The 19,478-nt window shown below is 48.1% G+C and overlaps 1 protein-coding gene across 1 annotated transcript in view; it reads left to right on the plus strand.

Moving 5' to 3' along the window:
- The first annotated feature begins 2,479 nt into the window (after window positions 1-2,479).
- LOC122126825 (deleted in malignant brain tumors 1 protein-like) overlaps window positions 2,480-19,478 on the plus strand; it is a 76,695-nt gene continuing 59,696 nt past the window's right edge. Inside the window, exons 1-6 of the mRNA XM_042701353.1 lie at window positions 2,480-2,543; window positions 7,820-7,918; window positions 9,188-9,790; window positions 14,058-14,120; window positions 14,556-14,585; window positions 17,302-17,355. Coding sequence (XP_042557287.1) covers window positions 2,480-2,543; window positions 7,820-7,918; window positions 9,188-9,790; window positions 14,058-14,120; window positions 14,556-14,585; window positions 17,302-17,355 — 913 coding nt within the window. The remainder of the gene's footprint in view (window positions 2,544-7,819; window positions 7,919-9,187; window positions 9,791-14,057; window positions 14,121-14,555; window positions 14,586-17,301; window positions 17,356-19,478) is intronic.

Here is a 19,478-nt window from a genome sequence, read left to right on the forward strand (position 1 = left end):
GATTGTTGTTCATAACAGAACACTAGATTTCATTTATCTTGCTGGTTTTCTCTTGTGTGTTCTGCAGACATGTTCTTTAATTATTTACAATGACCCTGTGAGACCTACATCACTGTTCCAGTGTGAGAGAGCCGAAGTGCTGAGAGCTAAAATGGAACAACAAAAGAATCTACTTTCAGAGATCTGGCTGCTGTTACAGCATTTCCCCATTTCACCAGCATGATGGTGTCTGTGTGCAAGATTTGGCTCTTTCATTATATGGTCAGATGATACAGTGCAGCAATAATCTAGGGCCTTTCTTCCTCTTCATCTTGACTTTTACCATCTCTGGAAAGTACTAAAATGTATAAACATCATAGTATGGATTCAATGTGTTCAAAGATACAGAACAAGAAATACGGGGAAGAAATCTCATTTGGTTCTTTAAAATGTCAAGGGGACAGGATGGAAACAAGAGGGTTATACTGTCAGGGCTCTAATGCCCACAGACATGAGAACACAGAGATCATGTGGGGACTGTGGGTTCCAAAAGTAGAGACTTTATGTATCTCTGATCACCTGAGACTGTGAGAGACAGTGTCCTTGCTAGAGTTCCCCATGAGGATGAGAAGAGAGGCAAAGAGGGGGTGGGGATAGGACATGAGATGCTGAAGAAAGAAGCTAGAATTCTACTAATTGGGACCACACAGGGATACCAACACCTCAGCAAGCACCAGTGTGGAGGGAGGATTGTGTCTGAGGACAGGACAAGACTGAGCAGGTGCATCATGAACGGCAGTGTGAACTGGAACCAGCATCTAGGAACCAGGGGTTCCTCTACCAAGGATCAAGACCTGCTGAGTGCTTCCAGGTACTTAAGGGAGGAAGAGAAAATCCTGGACATAAGAAGAAAAGCCCTGGCACAGAGGAGCTTCCTTACAGCCCCCTGTCAGACAAATGAGGCCTCCAAGGACAGGCTGAGGTAAGGAAAAGAAATATGGATTCACCTTTGGTCTGTGAAGTATGTAAGCTAGAGTCATGCTTATCTGTGTGACATCACCTTCTCCCTTGGTGTTTATTGTTTTTCCTGCATTGGCTAAGATGGACAGAATTCATTCTGTGGCCATCTGAAAAGCTTTTAGAATATATAGGGTGATATTGGTCAAGATGCCTTGTATTCATAAACTGCTTTGTTGGATGGTAACTAGTTTGTACAACTACATAAAGATAATGAAAATATATTTAAAAATAAAACAAAAAGCTCTACATTCTGGTATATATTGAGAAATAGTCATCTTCATTTGTATAATATGAAAATCTTACATTTTCCTAATTTTATCCTGGTAGCATCCTGCCCTCTAAAATAAATGAGACAGATAGTGTTCTCTCTCTTTCAGATGAGGAAACTAAGGTGCTGTGAAGCTGAGCTCATCTTCTCCAATCACAATGTAGGGAGCAAGACCTGAACCCTTTAAACCCAAGTTCCAGGGTCAGCCATATTAAATATTTTGCTATCATGACTAGATATGTAACTGGTGGCGAATTGTTGCAGTTCCCCACAGAACAGAAAGCCATACCTGCTGATCAACCTCTGGGCTCCGCTCCCCTCGTAAAGTGGTCTTGACAATGAAGATGAGCATGTTCAGTCTAGGGAAAAAAAAGTGCTTCCTAACAACTTCTTCTCTGCTTCCAGTCTGTGTGCAACAGTCTTCGGAAAGAATTCTCTAAGATTGTGGGATAATTTGTTACTATTTGCACACTATTTGATCTAGGTAGAGGGAAACTACCTGATCACAAAATGAACATTTGACGAACATCAGCTATCCATCTGTACAGAGCAGGTCCATTCAGCATTCATGTACATGGCATCCTAGTAAACAGGCAACACGTAAGTTCTATTGGAAGCCAGACGATAAACAATCTAAAGGGAAATCCTACCCTCAAAACGCATGCAAGCTGACAGGAAGTCAGGCAAAATGTCAGAAATGACCATCGAAGCAGGGGGTTGTGAGCATTAGAGAATAAGGTAAATATATGTGCTCCATTTCTTCCATTAGTTGGAGACTAACAGGGAAATTACAAGAAAAATGGAGACACAGGGCACGTGGGCATGGAAAGATGAGCAGACTTCCAGCTGCCTCTTCTACGGGGACAGCCATGTGCTATAGGAGAGCATGTCTTCTGTAGGATCCAGGTCACCTGGAGTCCTCTCTTCTCCAAGGGGCCACAGGGCCTCATCTGCCTCACCAGGTACTAGCCCACGGTTTAACGTTTGATTTCATCTTCCAACAGGTTCACCTATTACAGGTGAAATCACTCTGTCTCCCCATGGCAAATATGCACAAAAATGTCCAAAGAAATCGGTTGTCCCCTGCTCTGGACGCCTGCCAATCCAAGCCAGGGCAGAGCATCAGGTTTCCAGAGCCACCCCCACCGGGGAGCCTAGAGAGTGTATAAAGCTGGAACCCCAAGCTGGCAAGCAGCAGGAAGGCCTCCCAACATGGGCAGCCATGCCCACCTCCTCTGGCTACTGCTCTTCCAAGCTGTGGTGCTTCCTGAAGCAGGTAGGCAGCCAGTGTTCCAGGGCTGTTTTGTGCATGCCTTGTTACAACCTGGAAAGGGAAAGTGGGGTTATCTGAATCTTCTTCACCCACTCATTGGCTTAAAATTCGATCTGGACAGAGGGATCCTTTAAATTCTCTGATGAGACATTGCTGTGGTAACCAACCATGCATCATCACAATCAATTTTAGGAAAGTCGGATCAAGTATTTTCTGTAAGATTTGTTTTCAGTAAACAAAGCACTAACCAATTTATAGCTCCTTTTGTAGGCTATTGGATAGAAATGGACAACAATGGAATGCCCGGCTGTAAATAATCTAATGAGGATTTTAAACTATTATTTGGCTTATGCGTTATAGTTTGGTATTCTGTACTGAGGGTGTTGAATTACAGACATGGGTTCTTTATTGCTGCTAAATGGAGCTCGAGAATGTACTGTAAAATATTCTTAGCTTAAAAACTTTGGCATGCCATAAAATTATCTCGACTTGATTTATGCAGCTGTCTAATCTGAAAATATATACCTGTCTATAAAAACAAATTGGTCTTTTTCATACTCTTGGTTTTAATGTACATCCCACATCTAGTTCTCTTAAGAAAGTTTTACTGTACTTTGGACCCAAGCTAATTTAAAACAGCTACATAATTTCATTTATGTTATTATTTTGTGGCTTTGGGTAAAAATAGTGAGATTATCAATTAGTTATTTTTTTTCCTTTTTTATCAAATAAAAAGTTTGAAAAACATTTGGCCAACAAACACCCTGAATATTATTCTTACTAACTGCAAAAGAGGCATAGCTCACTATCCACAGAATTATGGTTGAGTGTAAAGTTTATTCTCAGATTCTTTTTTTTAATTCTGCAAGAAAATGTACAGATACATTGATGTCCAATCTTCAAGCGTAGTTATCAAAATATACTAGGATATTAAGGATTTAATGATTTCTTGAATCCTTCTGGGTTGTGTTTCTCACCTGTGTGAGGATCACGTCTGGGAAAGTGGGCTTTGGGGCCACAAGAACTGAACAAATCAACTGGACTGGGCCCTTTCTGACTCCATGAACTTAGATACATTTTTGACCTCCATGCTTCAATAAACTCTCATGTAAAAAGAGTATAATGCATAGGATTATTAAAGGAGCTTTAATGAATTAATATTAGTAAAACACTTGGGAGAGTGCTTCAGGCATAGAAAATGTAAGGTCACTATCAAATACAACAGTAGATGCTATAAATGACTAAATATGTCATAAAATAGGAAGTAATAAAAACATAGTTCTTGGATTTAGAACATAACATTTTCCATTGGATCTCTACTCTCCAAGAAACCAAGCTGTTTTCCCTTTCAATATTTCAATGTAACTTTCAATAGAGCCAACTAAAAAAAAAAAACCAACAGGAAAGGACTTTGTTTTTCTCCCAGTTCCTCCATACGATGCAAATCAATTCTCTAAACCGTACCAACCACATACGGAAACTGGTGGAGGTTTCTTTTATCGTACATTTTTTATTGTAAAAATACTGTACAGAGGGGTACAGTTACATGAGCAAGGTAATGAGTACATTCCCTATCGAGCATTCTGATGCATGACAATGTTTGGAAATCTCGGAGAGAATTCAGAGTTCGAATCCATCATATTTGTTTCACTGTAGAGAAAAAAAAATGAGGCGGAGTTTGATGAGGTCCTGTGCGGCCTTTGAGGGCATGGCTGTAGATATGGCAGAGCCACCATGGGCCAATCCGGGAGTCACATGACCTCTGCCTTCCCCTCCCCTCTCCCTACCCCTAGTCCTTGGGAAGTGAAAATGGCTTAGGGCCCAAAGTGCCCACAGGATTGAAGAAAGATGTTGGAGTGAGAAGTAAAGAGAGAAATCCCAGTCTCAGATGAGTTTAATAACTTCTGGTAGCTGGGAGGCCCGGCTGGGAGGCCAGGCTGGGAGGGCCGAGGTGGGGCGGGGGGGTCCTCTGATGATTTTCTGAAGTTTATAACCAAACAGCTACACAATAATGTACTGGGGACAACTGGGTGAGTCTCTCAGATCAAGGGTAAGCCTCAATCCTGGTCCCAACCCTCCTGAGTCTCACTCCTACCTCGAATGGGGCAATCAGCCCACGTGAGGGCTGATTGAGTAGGATTCATTCATAACCCAGTTACAACACTCCATTCTCTTGTTGGTCTTATTCTGCTTCCCTTAAAATCTGCCAGCTTCTTACCAAATAGCAGAGCTGTTCACCATGCTGGGGATGCACGCCCCTGCTGTGCCCCATGTCTTGGAACACTCAGCAAAATAAGAGACCTGCATAGACAGGCCAAGTCAGGGAATGGAGCAACAGTGAATAAAAACACTGCATTCTTGACTAATCTCTGCCCAGAAGACCCTCCCAAAATAAAAATAAGAGGATTATGAGATTGTTTTCCCTGAGTTACTGCAAATCTCAGGATATTTGAGAGGCTCAACTGATCTTGGAAGTCACCACCATTTATAAGGCTCAGGTATCAATGGGGCTATTTTTCTTCCTGGCTCCCAGAGTTCTCCTCTGTCCCTGCCACTGTTGTGACCTTTGGCCACACCTGTTCTCATATTCTCCCCCAGGATGTGTCTGCTACCCTCCTGCAGTTTTCCAGTGTGTGTGTGTGTACACACACACACACGCATGTGTAGGGAAGTGTTCTTGAGCTTCCGGGAGTTCAGGATTAGTGACATGAGATAACCCAATAGGCTTTGTTAGGCTCCTGCTGATTGTACAAGAGGCTCAGGAACAACAGGCCCCAGTATGATCTTCCAGGAACACACCAACCCTCTGCCGGTCACATGCCACTGGAAAGGATGCGGGGCACTTGCAACCACGAGAGCTCACTCAATAGTAGAGCACTTCATCTGCACAGTGAGGCTGAAGGGCAACCCAAGAAAGAGGGATATTCATCATTCCCTGGAGTAGCATCTGTCTGGTTAACATAATCCAAATTAAGCTGTTAAATAGTCTCTACAGTCCCTTATGTGGGCTGCTATGCTGCTCTCAGGCTCTGTCTGGGGGAGCACAGGTCCCTCCTTCCCACTCTCCCACGGGCCCAGTTTGCCCTCTCTGTTCTTCACTGTGGAACCCTGGCCAGGTGGTGACTGTTGATGTCCACAGCTACCCTGCCATGCCATGTACCTCCTGTCAGACCCCAACAGGTGGCACACCACCTTGCTCTCCTGAGAGCTCTGAGGACCACCTTCTACTCACACTTGTCACACTCCGGCCCACACACCTCTCGTTTATTCACACATTCACACTCATACTCATATGATCTTGGGTCTAATCCCCACACTCCCTCAAAAAAAAAAAAAAGGCCAAAAGCAGACATGGGGGTGTTGGTCTTTTATCTCAGCATTCAAGAGACTGAGATAGGAGGATTGTGAACTGGAGGCCAGCCTGGGCTACATAGCAAGACCTGACCAGAAAACAGAGCAAAACACAACACAACGACACAGAAAGGCTGGAGGTCGGGTTTACTCCTGCCTGCTACCGTTCTTTATGGAAACCTTTCTTTCTTTCTCCAGAGGCAGATTCTGACTTCGTAGCCACGGTGCCCCAGCCCCCTTCACTTGTCTCCACTCCAGCTCCTCTCTACTAAGCAGAGACGTCCACTGGTCTGTAACTGCCAAGCCAGTGGCCTCCGTCTGAGAGTCCCTGTGGCCGGACCCATCATTCCCCTTGTCTGTGTGTGTGGCTCAGCCTTTTGCTTTTATTCCTGGCTTCCTGTCTTACCTTCACCAGCCCATCTTCCTTCTTCCCATCTGAAGTCTGCAGACGCTCTATGCACGTTCCCCTCAATGATCTCATCTGCTTCCTGACTGAACAATTCTGTCAGATCATAGACACCATCAAGAGCATGGTCTCTAACACTGACTTCACTGACCCACAGGCTCGCCTTTCCTGGTCCTGTCATTGTTCTGAGTCCTTCCTCTCCTTCCTCTTAGCTGGCCAGTCTTAGCATTGTTATCTGCCACTCCCTTCCTCGGTCTTTTCCCATTGCCACCTCTTGGCTCTGTCCCCAGTGTTTTCCTTTCCTCGCCCACCTCTAGCCTCTTCTACCTAGGAGTCCATTCTGCACATTCACTGGGGCTCACCTTCCTCATGGCTCATGGTGCAAAACCTGATTATTTCACTCCTCTCTGCAAAACTTCAAACCCTGATTATTTTACTCCTTCTGCAAAACTTCAAACCCTGATTATTTCATTCCTTTCTGCAAAAATGCCCACTAGCTCTATTTTTCTTATGGAATGAAGATCTAAGACCCCTGGTCAGGCATTAGAAGCCCTTCACCACCTGTTCCTTCTGATCCAGTTTTTCCTTAGTATTTCACTTCTCACACTTCATGTTTTCAATCAGTAAGCCATTCACCGACTGTGGAAGCTGAGGAAATGTATTTGAAGCATACGGTGGTCCTCTCCCCCTTCTCTGGCCCATCCCCCACGGGTTGCTTTCTGGGATCCCGGGTGAGGCAGTCAGTGAGCAGGGTCCACATGAGGCTCAGTCTTGGGGTGAAACAATGACGTGACATCATCACTCTTCCTGAATGCTTGCTGGGAAGTTCCACTGCTCCATGCTGCCCTTCACTGTTTCAGGGCCAGACTGACGTCTGTGTGGTGGCACCCCAGGACCCTGGCCCTGGGCTGGCCCATCAGCAGGCAGGACAGCAATGAGCCCTTTGTAGGGCAGTGGCAAGCCACAGGTCCCATTCTGAATAACTTGCACTGTAGTGTCTTGAGCAGTTTGCCTCCTTAATATGGACTCATCCTTCTCCAGCCTCTTTGTTCTTCTTCCCCACTAGTACCCACGCCCCAGACAGGACACGTTTTGCCTTCCTGCTATTCATTTTTGTGGAAGTGCATGTTCATTATTCAAAGGCGCCTCACCATGGTACATGTATATGCAGTGCTTAAATCAGATTGGTCATACGTATATACAAGCTGTATCTTACTCAAAATGCTTCAAGGTCAACTGTAGATAACTAGAGACTCCCAACGAAACGGAGAGACTGGCAAAAAGTTGGAAGAACGGTAGAAACACAAAGCTGATGAAAGGATCCCATGCAATCCCACGCCTGCCCTCCCCCCCCCCCCCCCCCCCCGCAAGAGCTGATCCGGAACATGGCTTCCCACGCTTGGTGCCACCATCGGATCTCTACTGTGAATTAAAAAAATCAGATTCCAGTAGATCTGGAGCTGTTGGGGGCCCGCGGCGTTCAGTTCCCTGGTGAGACGCTAACGTGGCTGATGTACCTCAGTTGGCTACAGAAGAGATGTCAGAGGATCTGGAGGAAGGCTGGGGAAGGGACGCACCAGGAGAAGCCCCCCCGAAGGCACGCCTGTGGAGCAGCAGGAAGGTGAGTCCCAGTCAGACATGGCAGAAGGAAGGAGGTGGGAAGTGGGTAACATCTTGGGGTAAAGGTGTGGAAGAGAAAGCTCTGTCTTGTAAAATCACCATCCCCATGGTCTTTACCAACCTATGAGGGACAGCCTTCCTCCAGCCTCCCTGACCTCCGAGTCCTGCCTTAAGATAGACCAAAGCCCTGGCGGCACCGAGCAGAATTTGCCTTCACCTCATCCGGAAGTTGTGAGCAGCCTAGGTGGGGAGGAGGCTCTTGCCTCTCTTATTCAGCACATGATTATCTCAGACGCCCTAGACAGAGGGAGGAGGACGAGAGGGAGGAACTGAGGATAGACCAGTTAGCAAATTCCTGTGAAGATAAATTTTGCTTTAGGAGATTTAAAAGCACTTTTAAAAGACTTTCTTGCATGGCAATTTCCCCTGTCTCCCAACCAGCAGACATTTGGCAATGTATGAAGACAGTTTTGATTGTCATAATGGAGGGTGTTACTAGCATCTGTGGGTAGGCTACGAGCACTACTAAATACCCTCCCCAACACAGTATTCCAGCCCTAAGTTCAACAGTGCTGTGGTTGAAAAATTCTGCTTTAGAATCAAGCATGTGCGGTTGGATGTATTCATTACGATGTTGACTTATTAATTAATAACATGTTGATTATTAATTGTTTTGATAATGGAAGCAGAGTTGTCCCTAGCTCCTTCACCAAGGATTAGCCCCATCCAGCTTTTCTCAGTAATTTCTTGGGAGTCTCATCTTCTATGGAAGTTGATCTCATTTATCCTGTTGTATCTGCAGGGGTGTATAATTTCTTGTAACTATGCTATTTTGGCTGATTTACTGAATTCTCATTGGGATCATTGCCTGTCGTTTATTCCAAGCCAGGGGTATAAAAATCGCTGAGTGGTTTTGTCTAAGAGATGACCTCAGTGCGGAATCCCATCTGGTCGCACTGTGCTTTCCATCCATCCTGGCAACGCTTGTTGCCAGGGGCTTGCTTCGTGATCCCTGTTTTGCAAATAAGGACACTGAGGTTCAGAGCCAAAGTTAGTCAAGGTCAAGCGCCTTGGCCAAAGTCACACAGTAGGCCTGGGGGGGGGGGGGGGGAGCATTCCCAGCACGATTTTCCTCTCAAGACATCGTGAACGCCCCCCCCCCCTCGCCCGCCTTTGTTCCTTGGCCCCTGGCCCAGCCCCGAATCCCCCTTGACTCTAGGCTGACCCGACCCCTCCGGACTCTGAAGCTGGATTCTAATTTGCGGGCCAGCGAGGGCGGGTCTCTCTCGCAATCGGTCCCCGGAGCCGTCCATGCGGGAGTGCGGCCCTGCGGGTGTGCGACCGTCCACGCATGCAACCCTGCGGGTGTGTGACCGTCTGCGGGTGTGTGGCCCTGCGGGTGTGCGACCGTCTATGCATGCAACCCTGCGGGTGTGCAACCCTGCGGGTGTGCGGCCCTGCGGGTGTGTGACCGTCCACGCATGCAACCCTGCGGGTGTGCGACCGTCTATGCATGCAACCCTGCGGGTGTGCGACCCTGCGTGTGTGACTCTGCAGGTGTGCTGCCCTGTGGGTGTGCGACCGTCCATGTGTGCAACCCTGCGGGTGTGCGCCCCTGCGGGTGTGCGACCGTCCATGCGTGCAACCCTGCGGGTGTGCGACCCTGCGTGTGTGACTCTGCGGATGTGCTGCCCTGTGGGTGTGCGACCGTCCATGTGTGCAACCCTGCGGGTGTGCGCCCCTGCGGGTGTGCGACCGTCCATGCGTGCAACCCTGCGGGTGTGCGACCCTGCGTGTGTGACTCTGCGGATGTGCTGCCCTGTGGGTGTGCGACCGTCCATGTGTGCAACCCTGCGGGTGTGCGGCCCTGCGGGTGTGCGGCCCTGTGGGTGTGCGACCATCCATGTGTGCAACCCTGTGGGTGTGCGACCGTCCACGCGTGCAACCCTATGGGTGTGCGACCGTCCATGCGTACAAGCCTGCGGGTGTGTGACCGTCTGCGTGTGTGACCCTGCGGGTGTGCGGCCCTGTGGGTGCGCGACCGTCCATGCGTGCAACCCTGCGGGTGTGCGGCCCTGAGGGTGTGTGACCGTCCTCGCGTGTGTGGCCCTGCGCATGTGTGGCCGTTCACGCGTGTGTGACCGTCCACGCATGTGTGACCGTCCGCGCGTGTGTGCCCGTCTGCGCGTGTGTGCCCGTCTGCGCGTGTGACCATCCTCGCGTGTGTGACCGTCCTCGCGTGTGTGACCGTCCGCGCGTGTGTGACCGTCCGCGCGTGTGTGGCCGTCCTCGCGTGTGTGACCGTCCTCGCGTGTGTGGCCGTCCGCGCGTGTGTGACCGTCCGCGCGTGTGACCGTCCGCGCCTGTGTGACCGTCCTCGCGTGTGTGACCGTCCTCGCGTGTGTGGCCGTCCGCGCGTGTGTGACCGTCCTCGCGTGTGTGACCGCCGAGCGTGTGTGGCTGTCCTCGCGTGTGTGACCGTCCTCGCGTGTGTGACCGTCCGCGCGTGTGTGACCGTCCGCGCGTGTGTGACCGTCCGCGCGTGTGTGACCGTCCTCGCGTGTGTGGCCATCCGCGCGTGTGTAACCGTCCGCGCGTGTGTGACCGTCCGCGCGTGTGTGGCCCTGCGCGTGTGTGGCCGTCCGCGCGTGTGTGGCCCTGCGCATGTGTGGCCCTGCGTGTGTGTGGCCGTCCGCGCGTGTGTGGCCCTGCGCGTGTGTGACCGTCCGCGCGTGTGTGGCCCTGCGCATGTGTGGCCGTCCGCGCGTGTGTGGCCGTCTGCGCGTGTGTGGCCCTGCGCATGTGTGGCCGTCCGCGCGTGTGTGGCCGTCTGCGCGTGTGTGGCCCTGCGCATGTGTGGCCGTCCGCGCGTGTGTGGCCGTCTGCGCGTGTGTGGCCCTGCGCATGTGTGGCCCTGCGCATGTGTGGCCGTCCGCGCGTGTGTGGCCGTCCGCGCGTGTGTGACCGTCCTCGCGTGTGTGGCCGTCCACGCGTGTGTGACCGCGCGTGTGTGGCCGTCCGCGCGAGCACACCGAGGTGGATGCGCATCCGCTCCTCCCGCACATCATCCACGCCCTTCCCGACCCGCCACCGCTGCGAACAGGTCGGGCGGCTGCTCAGGTCGGGCGGCTGCTCAGGTCGGGCGGCTGCTCAGGTCGGGCAGGTGCTCAGGTTGGGCAGGTGCTCAGGTCGGGCGGCTGCTCAGGTCGGGCAGGCGCTCAGGTCGGGCGGCTGCTCAGGTCGGGCGGCTGCTCAGGTCGGGCGGGCTGCTCAGGTCGGGCGGCTGCTCAGGTCAGGCGGGCGCTCAGGTCGGGCGGCTGCTCAGGTCGGGCGGCTGCTCAGGTCGGGCAGGTGCTCAGGTCGGGCGGCTGCTCAGGGTAGGCAGGCGCTCAGGTCGGGCGGCTGCTCAGGTCGGGCAGGTGCTCAGGTCGGGCGGCTGCTCAGGTCGGGCAGGTGCTCAGGTCGGGCGGGCTGCTCAGGTCGGGCAGGTGCTCAGGTCGGGCGGCTGCTCAGGTCGGGCGGCTGCTCAGGTCGGGCAGGCGCTCAGGTCGGGCGGCTGCTCAGGTCGGGCGGCTGCTCAGGTCGGGCGGGCGCTCAGGTCGGGCGGCTGCTCAGGTCGGGCGGGCGCTCAGGTCAGGCGGCTGCTCAGGTCGGGCGGCTGCTCAGGTCGGGCGGGCGCTCAGGTCAGGCGGCTGCTCAGGTCGGGCAGGTGCTCAGGGTGGGCAGGCGCTCAGGTCGGGCGGCTGCTCAGGTCGGGCAGGTGCTCAGGTCGGGCGGCTGCTCAGGTCGGGCGGCTGCTCAGGTCGGGCAGGTGCTCAGGGTGGGCAGGCGCTCAGGTCGGGCGGCTGCTCAGGTCGGGCAGGTGCTCAGGTCGGGCGGCTGCTCAGGTCGGGCAGCTGCTCAGGGTGGGCAGGCGCTCAGGTTGGGCAGGTGCTCAGGTCGGGCAGGCGCTCAGGTCGGGCGGCTGCTCAGGTCGGGCAGGTGCTCAGGTTGGGCAGGTGCTCAGGTCGGGCGGCTGCTCAGGTCGGGCAGGTGCTCAGGTCGGGCGGCTGCTCAGGTCGGGCAGGTGCTCAGGTCGGGCGGCTGCTCAGGTCGGGCGGGCGCTCAGGTCGGGCGGCTGCTCGGGCAGGTGCTCAGGTCGGGCGGCTGCTCGGGCAGGTGCTCGGGCGAGTGCGAGGCTTCTGGCTTGGCCGGTGGGGCGGGTGTGCCACCCCCAGTGGGACCAGCGCGGCGCGAGGTGATGAGCCGACAGCCAGATCAGGGCTGAGGTCATGGGACAGTGTGCGCATGCGGGCACGTGCATGCCTGCGGCCCCGGCCAAGACGCAGGGCGTCCTCGGCGCAGGGGAGGCCCCCAGGTCAGGGCTGAGGTCATGCGCCGCCCCCCTTCCCCGGCCAAGCACATCCGCGCGGCCTGCGTGATCGCGGGCCAGGCCGGCCTGCTGTGAGGCCAGGGCCGCCTCCGGCTTGGCCCATCGGCCGGTTGGAGGACCTCGGCTGGGGCTCAGAAATGTGGGGGCCAAAGTCGTGACATGGATTTGACAGAGAGAGAAACGGCAGGACCAGACTGTCGGACACGTCTCCTGGAGAGGCGACCCCAGTCCCTAGTGAGGCGAAGCGTTCGGGGCGCCCGTGGGGGGTGATGATGTAAAGCGTTTGGGTTTGCAGTCTAGGGAAGGTGGGCAAAGGACCAGGTTAGCACAGTCCTAGCTTGTCCTGCTGACTGATTTCAGGCCGGGAATTCTGGATCACAAGTCCTTGACAAAATGGTATGGCTATGATCAACCTGCACCCTGGCTCTGGATATTTGAAGCTCGACGATGCCTCGTGGTGGGTGGGCTGTCCCGCACGTGGCAGCGTCTTTGACCTCTGCTACTGTCACATAGTACCTGTCCACCAGTTGTGACATCCTACCATGTCTCCCAACATGTCTCCTTAGGGAGCAAATTGCTGCCAACTAGGAACCACTGGTCCAGAAATATGAACAAATGTCCACCATGCTTGCAATTAATTTTCTGCATACTATCAATGCTAAAAGCAAATGTGTATGCAATGTGCAGTGTGTGTGTGTGTGTGTGTGTGTGTGAGCGCACACGCGTGTGGCAGGGGTGTATCTAGAGCAATGAACTTGGTCACTCATCAAATTTTCTAGTTACATTCAACCAGAAAGACCTACATAATATTAAAGTGATGAATTAGATTCTTACATCTATTGAAGTTTAATTGAGGGTATGTATGTATTTCTGTCTATCTGCCTATCTATTTGTGCTATTGTTGAATGATTTTTCATTTTATTATCCCTCTCCTGATTAAAATTCCATCAAAACACATGTGCTCTATAAAGCTTCTAAGGTCCACTAAACTGTTCTGTAAGTAAAAAGAGTTATTTGCCTCCTATTTGAGAGTGTTACAGAGTTAGTCCATTGGAGATAGCACAGTCACAATTGGATCCAACATGGGTCATTAGACACACTGTGCTAATGAGTACTTAGACATTTGGTGGTCAAGTGAAGTCATGTAAACTAAGCCTAGAAGAGTCAATATTTTTTTAATTTCCGAGAGATATATTTTGTCACCTTAAAATTCCCTTGTGACAGGAGAGTCTCTAGCAACACTAACTACGCTTTTCTTAAACAGATCTTTTCTTTTCCTCCTTGTTTACAGAGAGTGACCACTCAAAGCCTATATCAGGTAAGTTCATGTTTTTGTTTTATGGAGGACATTTTCCATTCCAGCGCAAATTGTGTGAAGATAATGGAGGAATAGTGTTGGAAGGTATTTGGTTGTCATATTTCAACAGTCATCATTTGCCATTTCTACATTACTGGGCCATTAAGATAAACGGGCCATTAGGTTCAAAATGCTGTAGGGTCAGTTTCTTCTTTCTAAATAATTAGCTTCATTTTAATTTTAATCATAAGCATCTTGGTTATCCTCTGATGTTGTTATTTTCACTTTTCCCAGTGAAATTGTTATTAAAAGCATAATTCCTACCTCTCTGTGGTGGAGGAAAAATGTTGGCAAATAGTTTCTATTGCTCATATGGCTGTTTAGTCAATGTCCTTCTGCACTCTGCGGGACTCCGGTCAGCGGGGAAAGGGCTAGGACCTGACTGCCATCCACTCTTGTATGTCCCAACAGCCACCGAACTCTCAGCCCCTCTCCTGGCAGAGAATGCTGAAGAATCACTGCCAATGCATCAAGGTAGGAAGTGATTTCTTGCTGAAGTTCAAGGTCCTTATTGGGTACAAATATTCCTTTTAGTTTTAAGACAATCTTGTTTTTCATTCTAATTACTGGGTTAAATTTGGAAGGGAGAATAGATTATATATTCTGTACATAGTTGGGCTTAGTTATAAATGGACCATCTAAAGCAAGAAGATGGCCTCAAATTCCTCTAGTGACTGGCTTGCTGTCATTATGTGGCATTCCAAAAAGCCAGTATTACCTACAGTGTCTTCAGAACAATCAAGTCATGAAAGCCTGTTAAGTCCTAAGGGCTGTGTTTTACCAGGGATTTATTTCACTTTTTGTAATTAAAACCTGTCATATTCGTTTTTTGAAAAGTATTAAGTAGGTTATTTAAAGGTTATTGATTGTAATTGAATAATAAATATTTCAATTTATTTGTATCAATAGGTGATGGAAGCTCAGTAACCATATTATCAGGTAAGAAAAAACTTTTTGTTATCTCCTCCTAGATATGACATGACTTTCAGATATTATGGTCACAAGAAAGTGATAGGAACCATAGTTTGTATTTTAATCCTGTTCTTTTCCTGGGCCAGTGGTATGCAGGGTTATATTCTCTTACCTATCCAAATTCAGGAGAGAAGTAAATGACAGTACATGCTTAGTTAGCTCTCCAGGTGGCTTCATAACCTATCTATAATAAGTGAATTTATATGGAAATGATTCCTAGGGTCTTGCTACAATAGATGAACTATTGGCTTAAAAGAGAGAAGGAGAAGGAGGAGGAAAAGGAGAAGAAGAATGAAGAGGAGGAGGAGGAGGAAAAGGAGGAGGAGGAAGAGGAGGAGGAGGAAAAGGAGGAGGAGGAGGAGGAAGAGGAGGAGGAGGAGGAAGAGGAGGAGGAGGATACAAGAACAAGAAGAAATGGAAGAAGAGGAGGAGAAGTAAGAAGAAGAGGAGGAAGAGGAAAAAGAGGAAGAAGAAGAAGAGGAGGAGGAGGAAGTGTAGGAGGAGAAGAGGAGGAGGAGGAGAAATAGAAGAAGGATATAAGAACAAGAAGAAATAGAAGAAATGGAAGAATAGGCGGTGGAGAAAAAAATAAAAGAAGGATAGGAGAACAATAACAAGAAGAAATAGAAGAAGAGGAGGAAGGGGAAAAGGAGGAGGAGGAGGAAAAGAAAGAGAAGGAGGAGGAGGAGAAATAGAAAAAGGATAGGAGAACAAGAACAAAAAGAAGTAGAAGAAATAGAAGAAGAAATGGAAGAGGAGGAGGAGACTTTCATTGAAAGATAATATTTTGAATGTGACTTTCATAGTTGTCCTTAGGCTTTCATTTGCTCAGCTTTGAAAATATTCAAACTGTCAATTTTGTAAATAACATGTTTTGAATTTTCTTTGGAGGAAGAGTCATTCACTCACATATAGTATTGTTATGAGTTTCCATTGATGCTATTACAAACAACATAACCCCATGGCTTAAACAACATAGATTTATTTCCTCACAGTTCTGAAGGTCAGAAGTCCAAAGTGGGTCTCACTTAGATAACAGCAAGGTGTGCGTCAGGCTACCTTCATTCTGGCAGCTCTAGGAAAGAAGGCTCTGCCATTTTTAAGGAAATGGAATGACTTGGAAAAAATTATATGAAGTGAAGTAAGCCAGACCCAATGAAACAGAGGTTGCATGATTTCCCTCATTTGTAATAATTAGAACATGTCTATATATCTACAAGTAAACCCAATGGATAGTAAAAGACAAAAATTTACTCTTGGACATGATTAATTAAGCAGGACTCTAAACATTTACATGGTGAGACCAAAGGAGGATATTCTTAGGAGAGGCTCACAAAGGCTCAATAGCTATATGTGTGTGATTATATAAAATGATGCTTATTGGAATGAACTCCAAGAAATTGAAACAAGAGGTTTTTCTTTTAATTGTGCTGTTTGTGGTATTCTTTTTTCTTTTCCATTTTTCTTGCGTTTTATCCCTTTTGTCACTGTTTTTGATTTCTGTATTCTTTGTCTGGTATGTAAGTTTATCCGGTTTGAGGAGGGGAAGGAGTGGAAGCACAGAAACAGTGGTGAACTAATTCAGCAGTGATCCCCACGAGACACTGGTGACCCAGGGGAAAAACTGAAGAAAATGAGGGGGGGGGTGACTCTGTCCAAAAAGAAATGTACTCATTGCCTGACTTATATAGCTGTTACCCCTCTGTACATCACCTTTACAATTTAAAAAAAAATAAAGGAAAGGAAGGCTCTGTTTCTTTGCCTTGTCAGTATTTTGAGGTGGTTTGCATTCCTGGCCCATACCCTCTGACTTCAGAGCCAGAAGCTTAGAGCTTGATATCTTTGAGGAACAAGACAGTATTCTGCCACTGCAGTTGCATATGTGGTACTGTCAGAAGCTCAGAATGGACACCACTCTCAAGACACACACTGACATAGGATACCTAAATAGCAAGTTGAGAGAAGGAAGGTGAGCTAGAAGAAAGGCCGCACGTGCCACGTTAATGGTAAAAGCTGACCAAAGGACTCCCCATCTAACTACTGTAACGTCTACCAGTGCCACACCTCCAAATAGGAAGTGCCTACCATAGAAAGAGAGGTAATAAAACAAGCAGAGGACTAAAATAAGCATAACAAATGAATGTCCAGGTCACTGGGCCAGCTCTCAGGGAGAATATTAAGATCTAAAGCACACAACTCACACCACAAAACACCAAATACCTGTACATGGACTTTGAGTCTGGCAAAGACAAAAATAGGGAACATCGAGTTCATTGGAAATGAATATCGGTGACTAAGAGATGGGGTAACACTTACGTATGTAGTGGTTGCTTTGGAATTACGACAAAATTGTATCTTGCAAAAGCTCAGGGTGCCCTTAGGTGGCCATGCACCATGGAGTGCTTTGAGAAGTTGTAGACCATTAACAGGTGTTTCTTTTTGGGGGGAGGGGGGGTGGGGAGGGGGTCCGATCGTAGGGCCTGAACTCTGGGCTTGGGCGCTGTCCCTCAGCTCTTCAGCTCAAGGCTAGCGCTCTACCACTTGAGCCACAGCGCCACTTCCGGCTTTTTTCTTTTTGCTTCTGTGGTGCCGAGAAATCGAACCCAGGGCCTCATGCATGCAAGGCAAGCGCTCTACCACTGAGCCACCTTCCCAGCCCCTAACAGGTGTTTCTTTATTGCAGTTCTCCCTGCTGCTGTCTCAACTCGGCTATCTCCCTTAACTGCTGTACATTCAGGTAAGACCCAAGCACCTCGACTCCTGAGCTCATTGCCATCTTCACTGAGTACCAATAATGCTTAATTTAGGGTTAATTGGAGGGAAGAAAATGGACCTTGGATGGTCAACCCCAACATCAACATTGACTCTGTGATTTCACACACACAAAAATAATGGTAATTCAAGACTTCTCATGTTATATCCTTTTAGAAATGCAAAGAATAAGAAGAAAAGAGGTTCTGTGTATGTGTGTTTGTGTGTGCATGCACATGTGTGTATGCACATGTATGTGTGTCAGAGAAAGGAAAGTTATTAAAGGATCATCTAGTATCTTTTAAACCTAAGAAATAAAGTATAGAAAGAACTGCCTGATGTCTGGAAGCTGTCCACCATGGTGAGAGTTTAGTTATTTCTCCTACCTGGTGAGCCACATGGAGAGGGATGATTCTTCCTAGTGACCATCCCTGGTGGCCACCATTGTGATTGTGGTCCTTTCCCATTTTATCATCCTGCTTGTCATCTTCAGTCTTCCATCATCTATGACAACTGACATTTTAGCTATACCATCATGTAATGAATAATCTGACAAGGTATATGATCATCTTTAATAAATCTTTAAAATTTTGGTGTCAAACATGATGGCCCACTTAAACCTGTAAACCAAATACTTGAGCAAAGAACCCAGCCTAGGCCATATAGTAAAAGTGTGTCTCAAAAAAAAGTGCTAGGGAAGTATATCTCATTCATTATTCTTACTACCTACATAAAAGGGATGCTAAGCAATGTTTAGAAGAGATGACATACTCATTCTTTTGATTCATTCATTCATTCTTTTGATTATGTACCACAGATGTATGCACATGTCCAAATGCATCAAGTTACATACACTACACATGTGCATGTTTTAGTATATCAACTATACCTCATGTTTTAGAATAGGTTTTTTTAAAGACAGAACTATAAAAAGGATTTTTAATTGCTCAATGGTATTTTATGTTGATCACATATTAAGTAATAATATTTCAAGTGTAACAGGTAACACATATCATTAAAATAAATTTCACCTGTTACTCTTCACCCTTTTAAAATGTAGTTACCAGGGAATCTTAAATTACCTTTGTTGCTCCAGCCTAATTTCCATTAAGCAGCACTGCCTAATACCCTTTCAATTGCTATTTCAATGCTTTGTGTAGTTTCTCTTATCTGAGTCTCGCAACATGTAGAGGAGGAAGCACCTAGAATTTCTTTTCCAGATAAGGAAACACAGGTTCTGATAAGTTAAAAATTGTCTTCAAGGTCAGTTGAATGATAACACCAGCGATCTTGAATGGTTCTAAGCCACAGTAAAATCCTATTAGCTACTAATAACTACAAGAAGACTGAGCATGCTGCCTATTCAGAAATGGAGGATTCCTTTGAGATAGGAGAAGCTAGGAGTAGAATGAGTTCATCTCTGAGCTGACCATGCATTTCAATGTTTGGCATTTCTCCTAATGCTCTTGGCCTTCGGGGCAGCTGAAGTTCTTTTCCTGCCCACATTTTCCAGCACTTTCTCCTCTGGGACAGGTCTGAAATCCACTCATTTTCCTGATGACTTTATAAGACACAGAATCCCAAAAATGTCTGCTTGACTCCTCTAGGCTGGGTACTCAAGACTTGTTAGTTAAGTGAACAAAAATGTCAAGAAAACCTCAAATAAATGAAGACCTTCTGGCTGTTTTCAGTTTATATTCTTATGCTCACTTTCAAACAGAGAGAGAGAGAGAGAGAGAGCGCAAACCCACTTAAACACTGGGTTCTCATTTCTAAATGACTAAATAAGAGTAGATTGGAAGTCTAAGTGGAAGACTCCACTCATTTGGCAATATGATACTTAGAATGACTCCTGGACACTAGGATTGGACCCCCATTCTCTACTACCTTTAGTTTTGGGCCGGAGCCACAAGATTGTGTCTCAGGACCATAAAATCAAGGGGGGGAATGAAGGGTTAAAGTTTTGAGACAGTGACCACTTGTTGCTTGTTTAAACTAAACCTAAGATCAGCAAATTCTGTCTAGCAGAGCAACACGTGGTGGTAATCCAAACACCTGGTTGGTTGGGTGCCTAAATAACCCCTGCAAATCCTTAGCTCGGGGGCTCCC

This window comes from Dipodomys spectabilis, unplaced genomic scaffold (assembly GCF_019054845.1).
Source record: "Dipodomys spectabilis isolate Male_0828 unplaced genomic scaffold, ASM1905484v1 ptg000289l, whole genome shotgun sequence".
Classification (NCBI taxonomy): Eukaryota; Metazoa; Chordata; class Mammalia; order Rodentia; family Heteromyidae; genus Dipodomys; species Dipodomys spectabilis.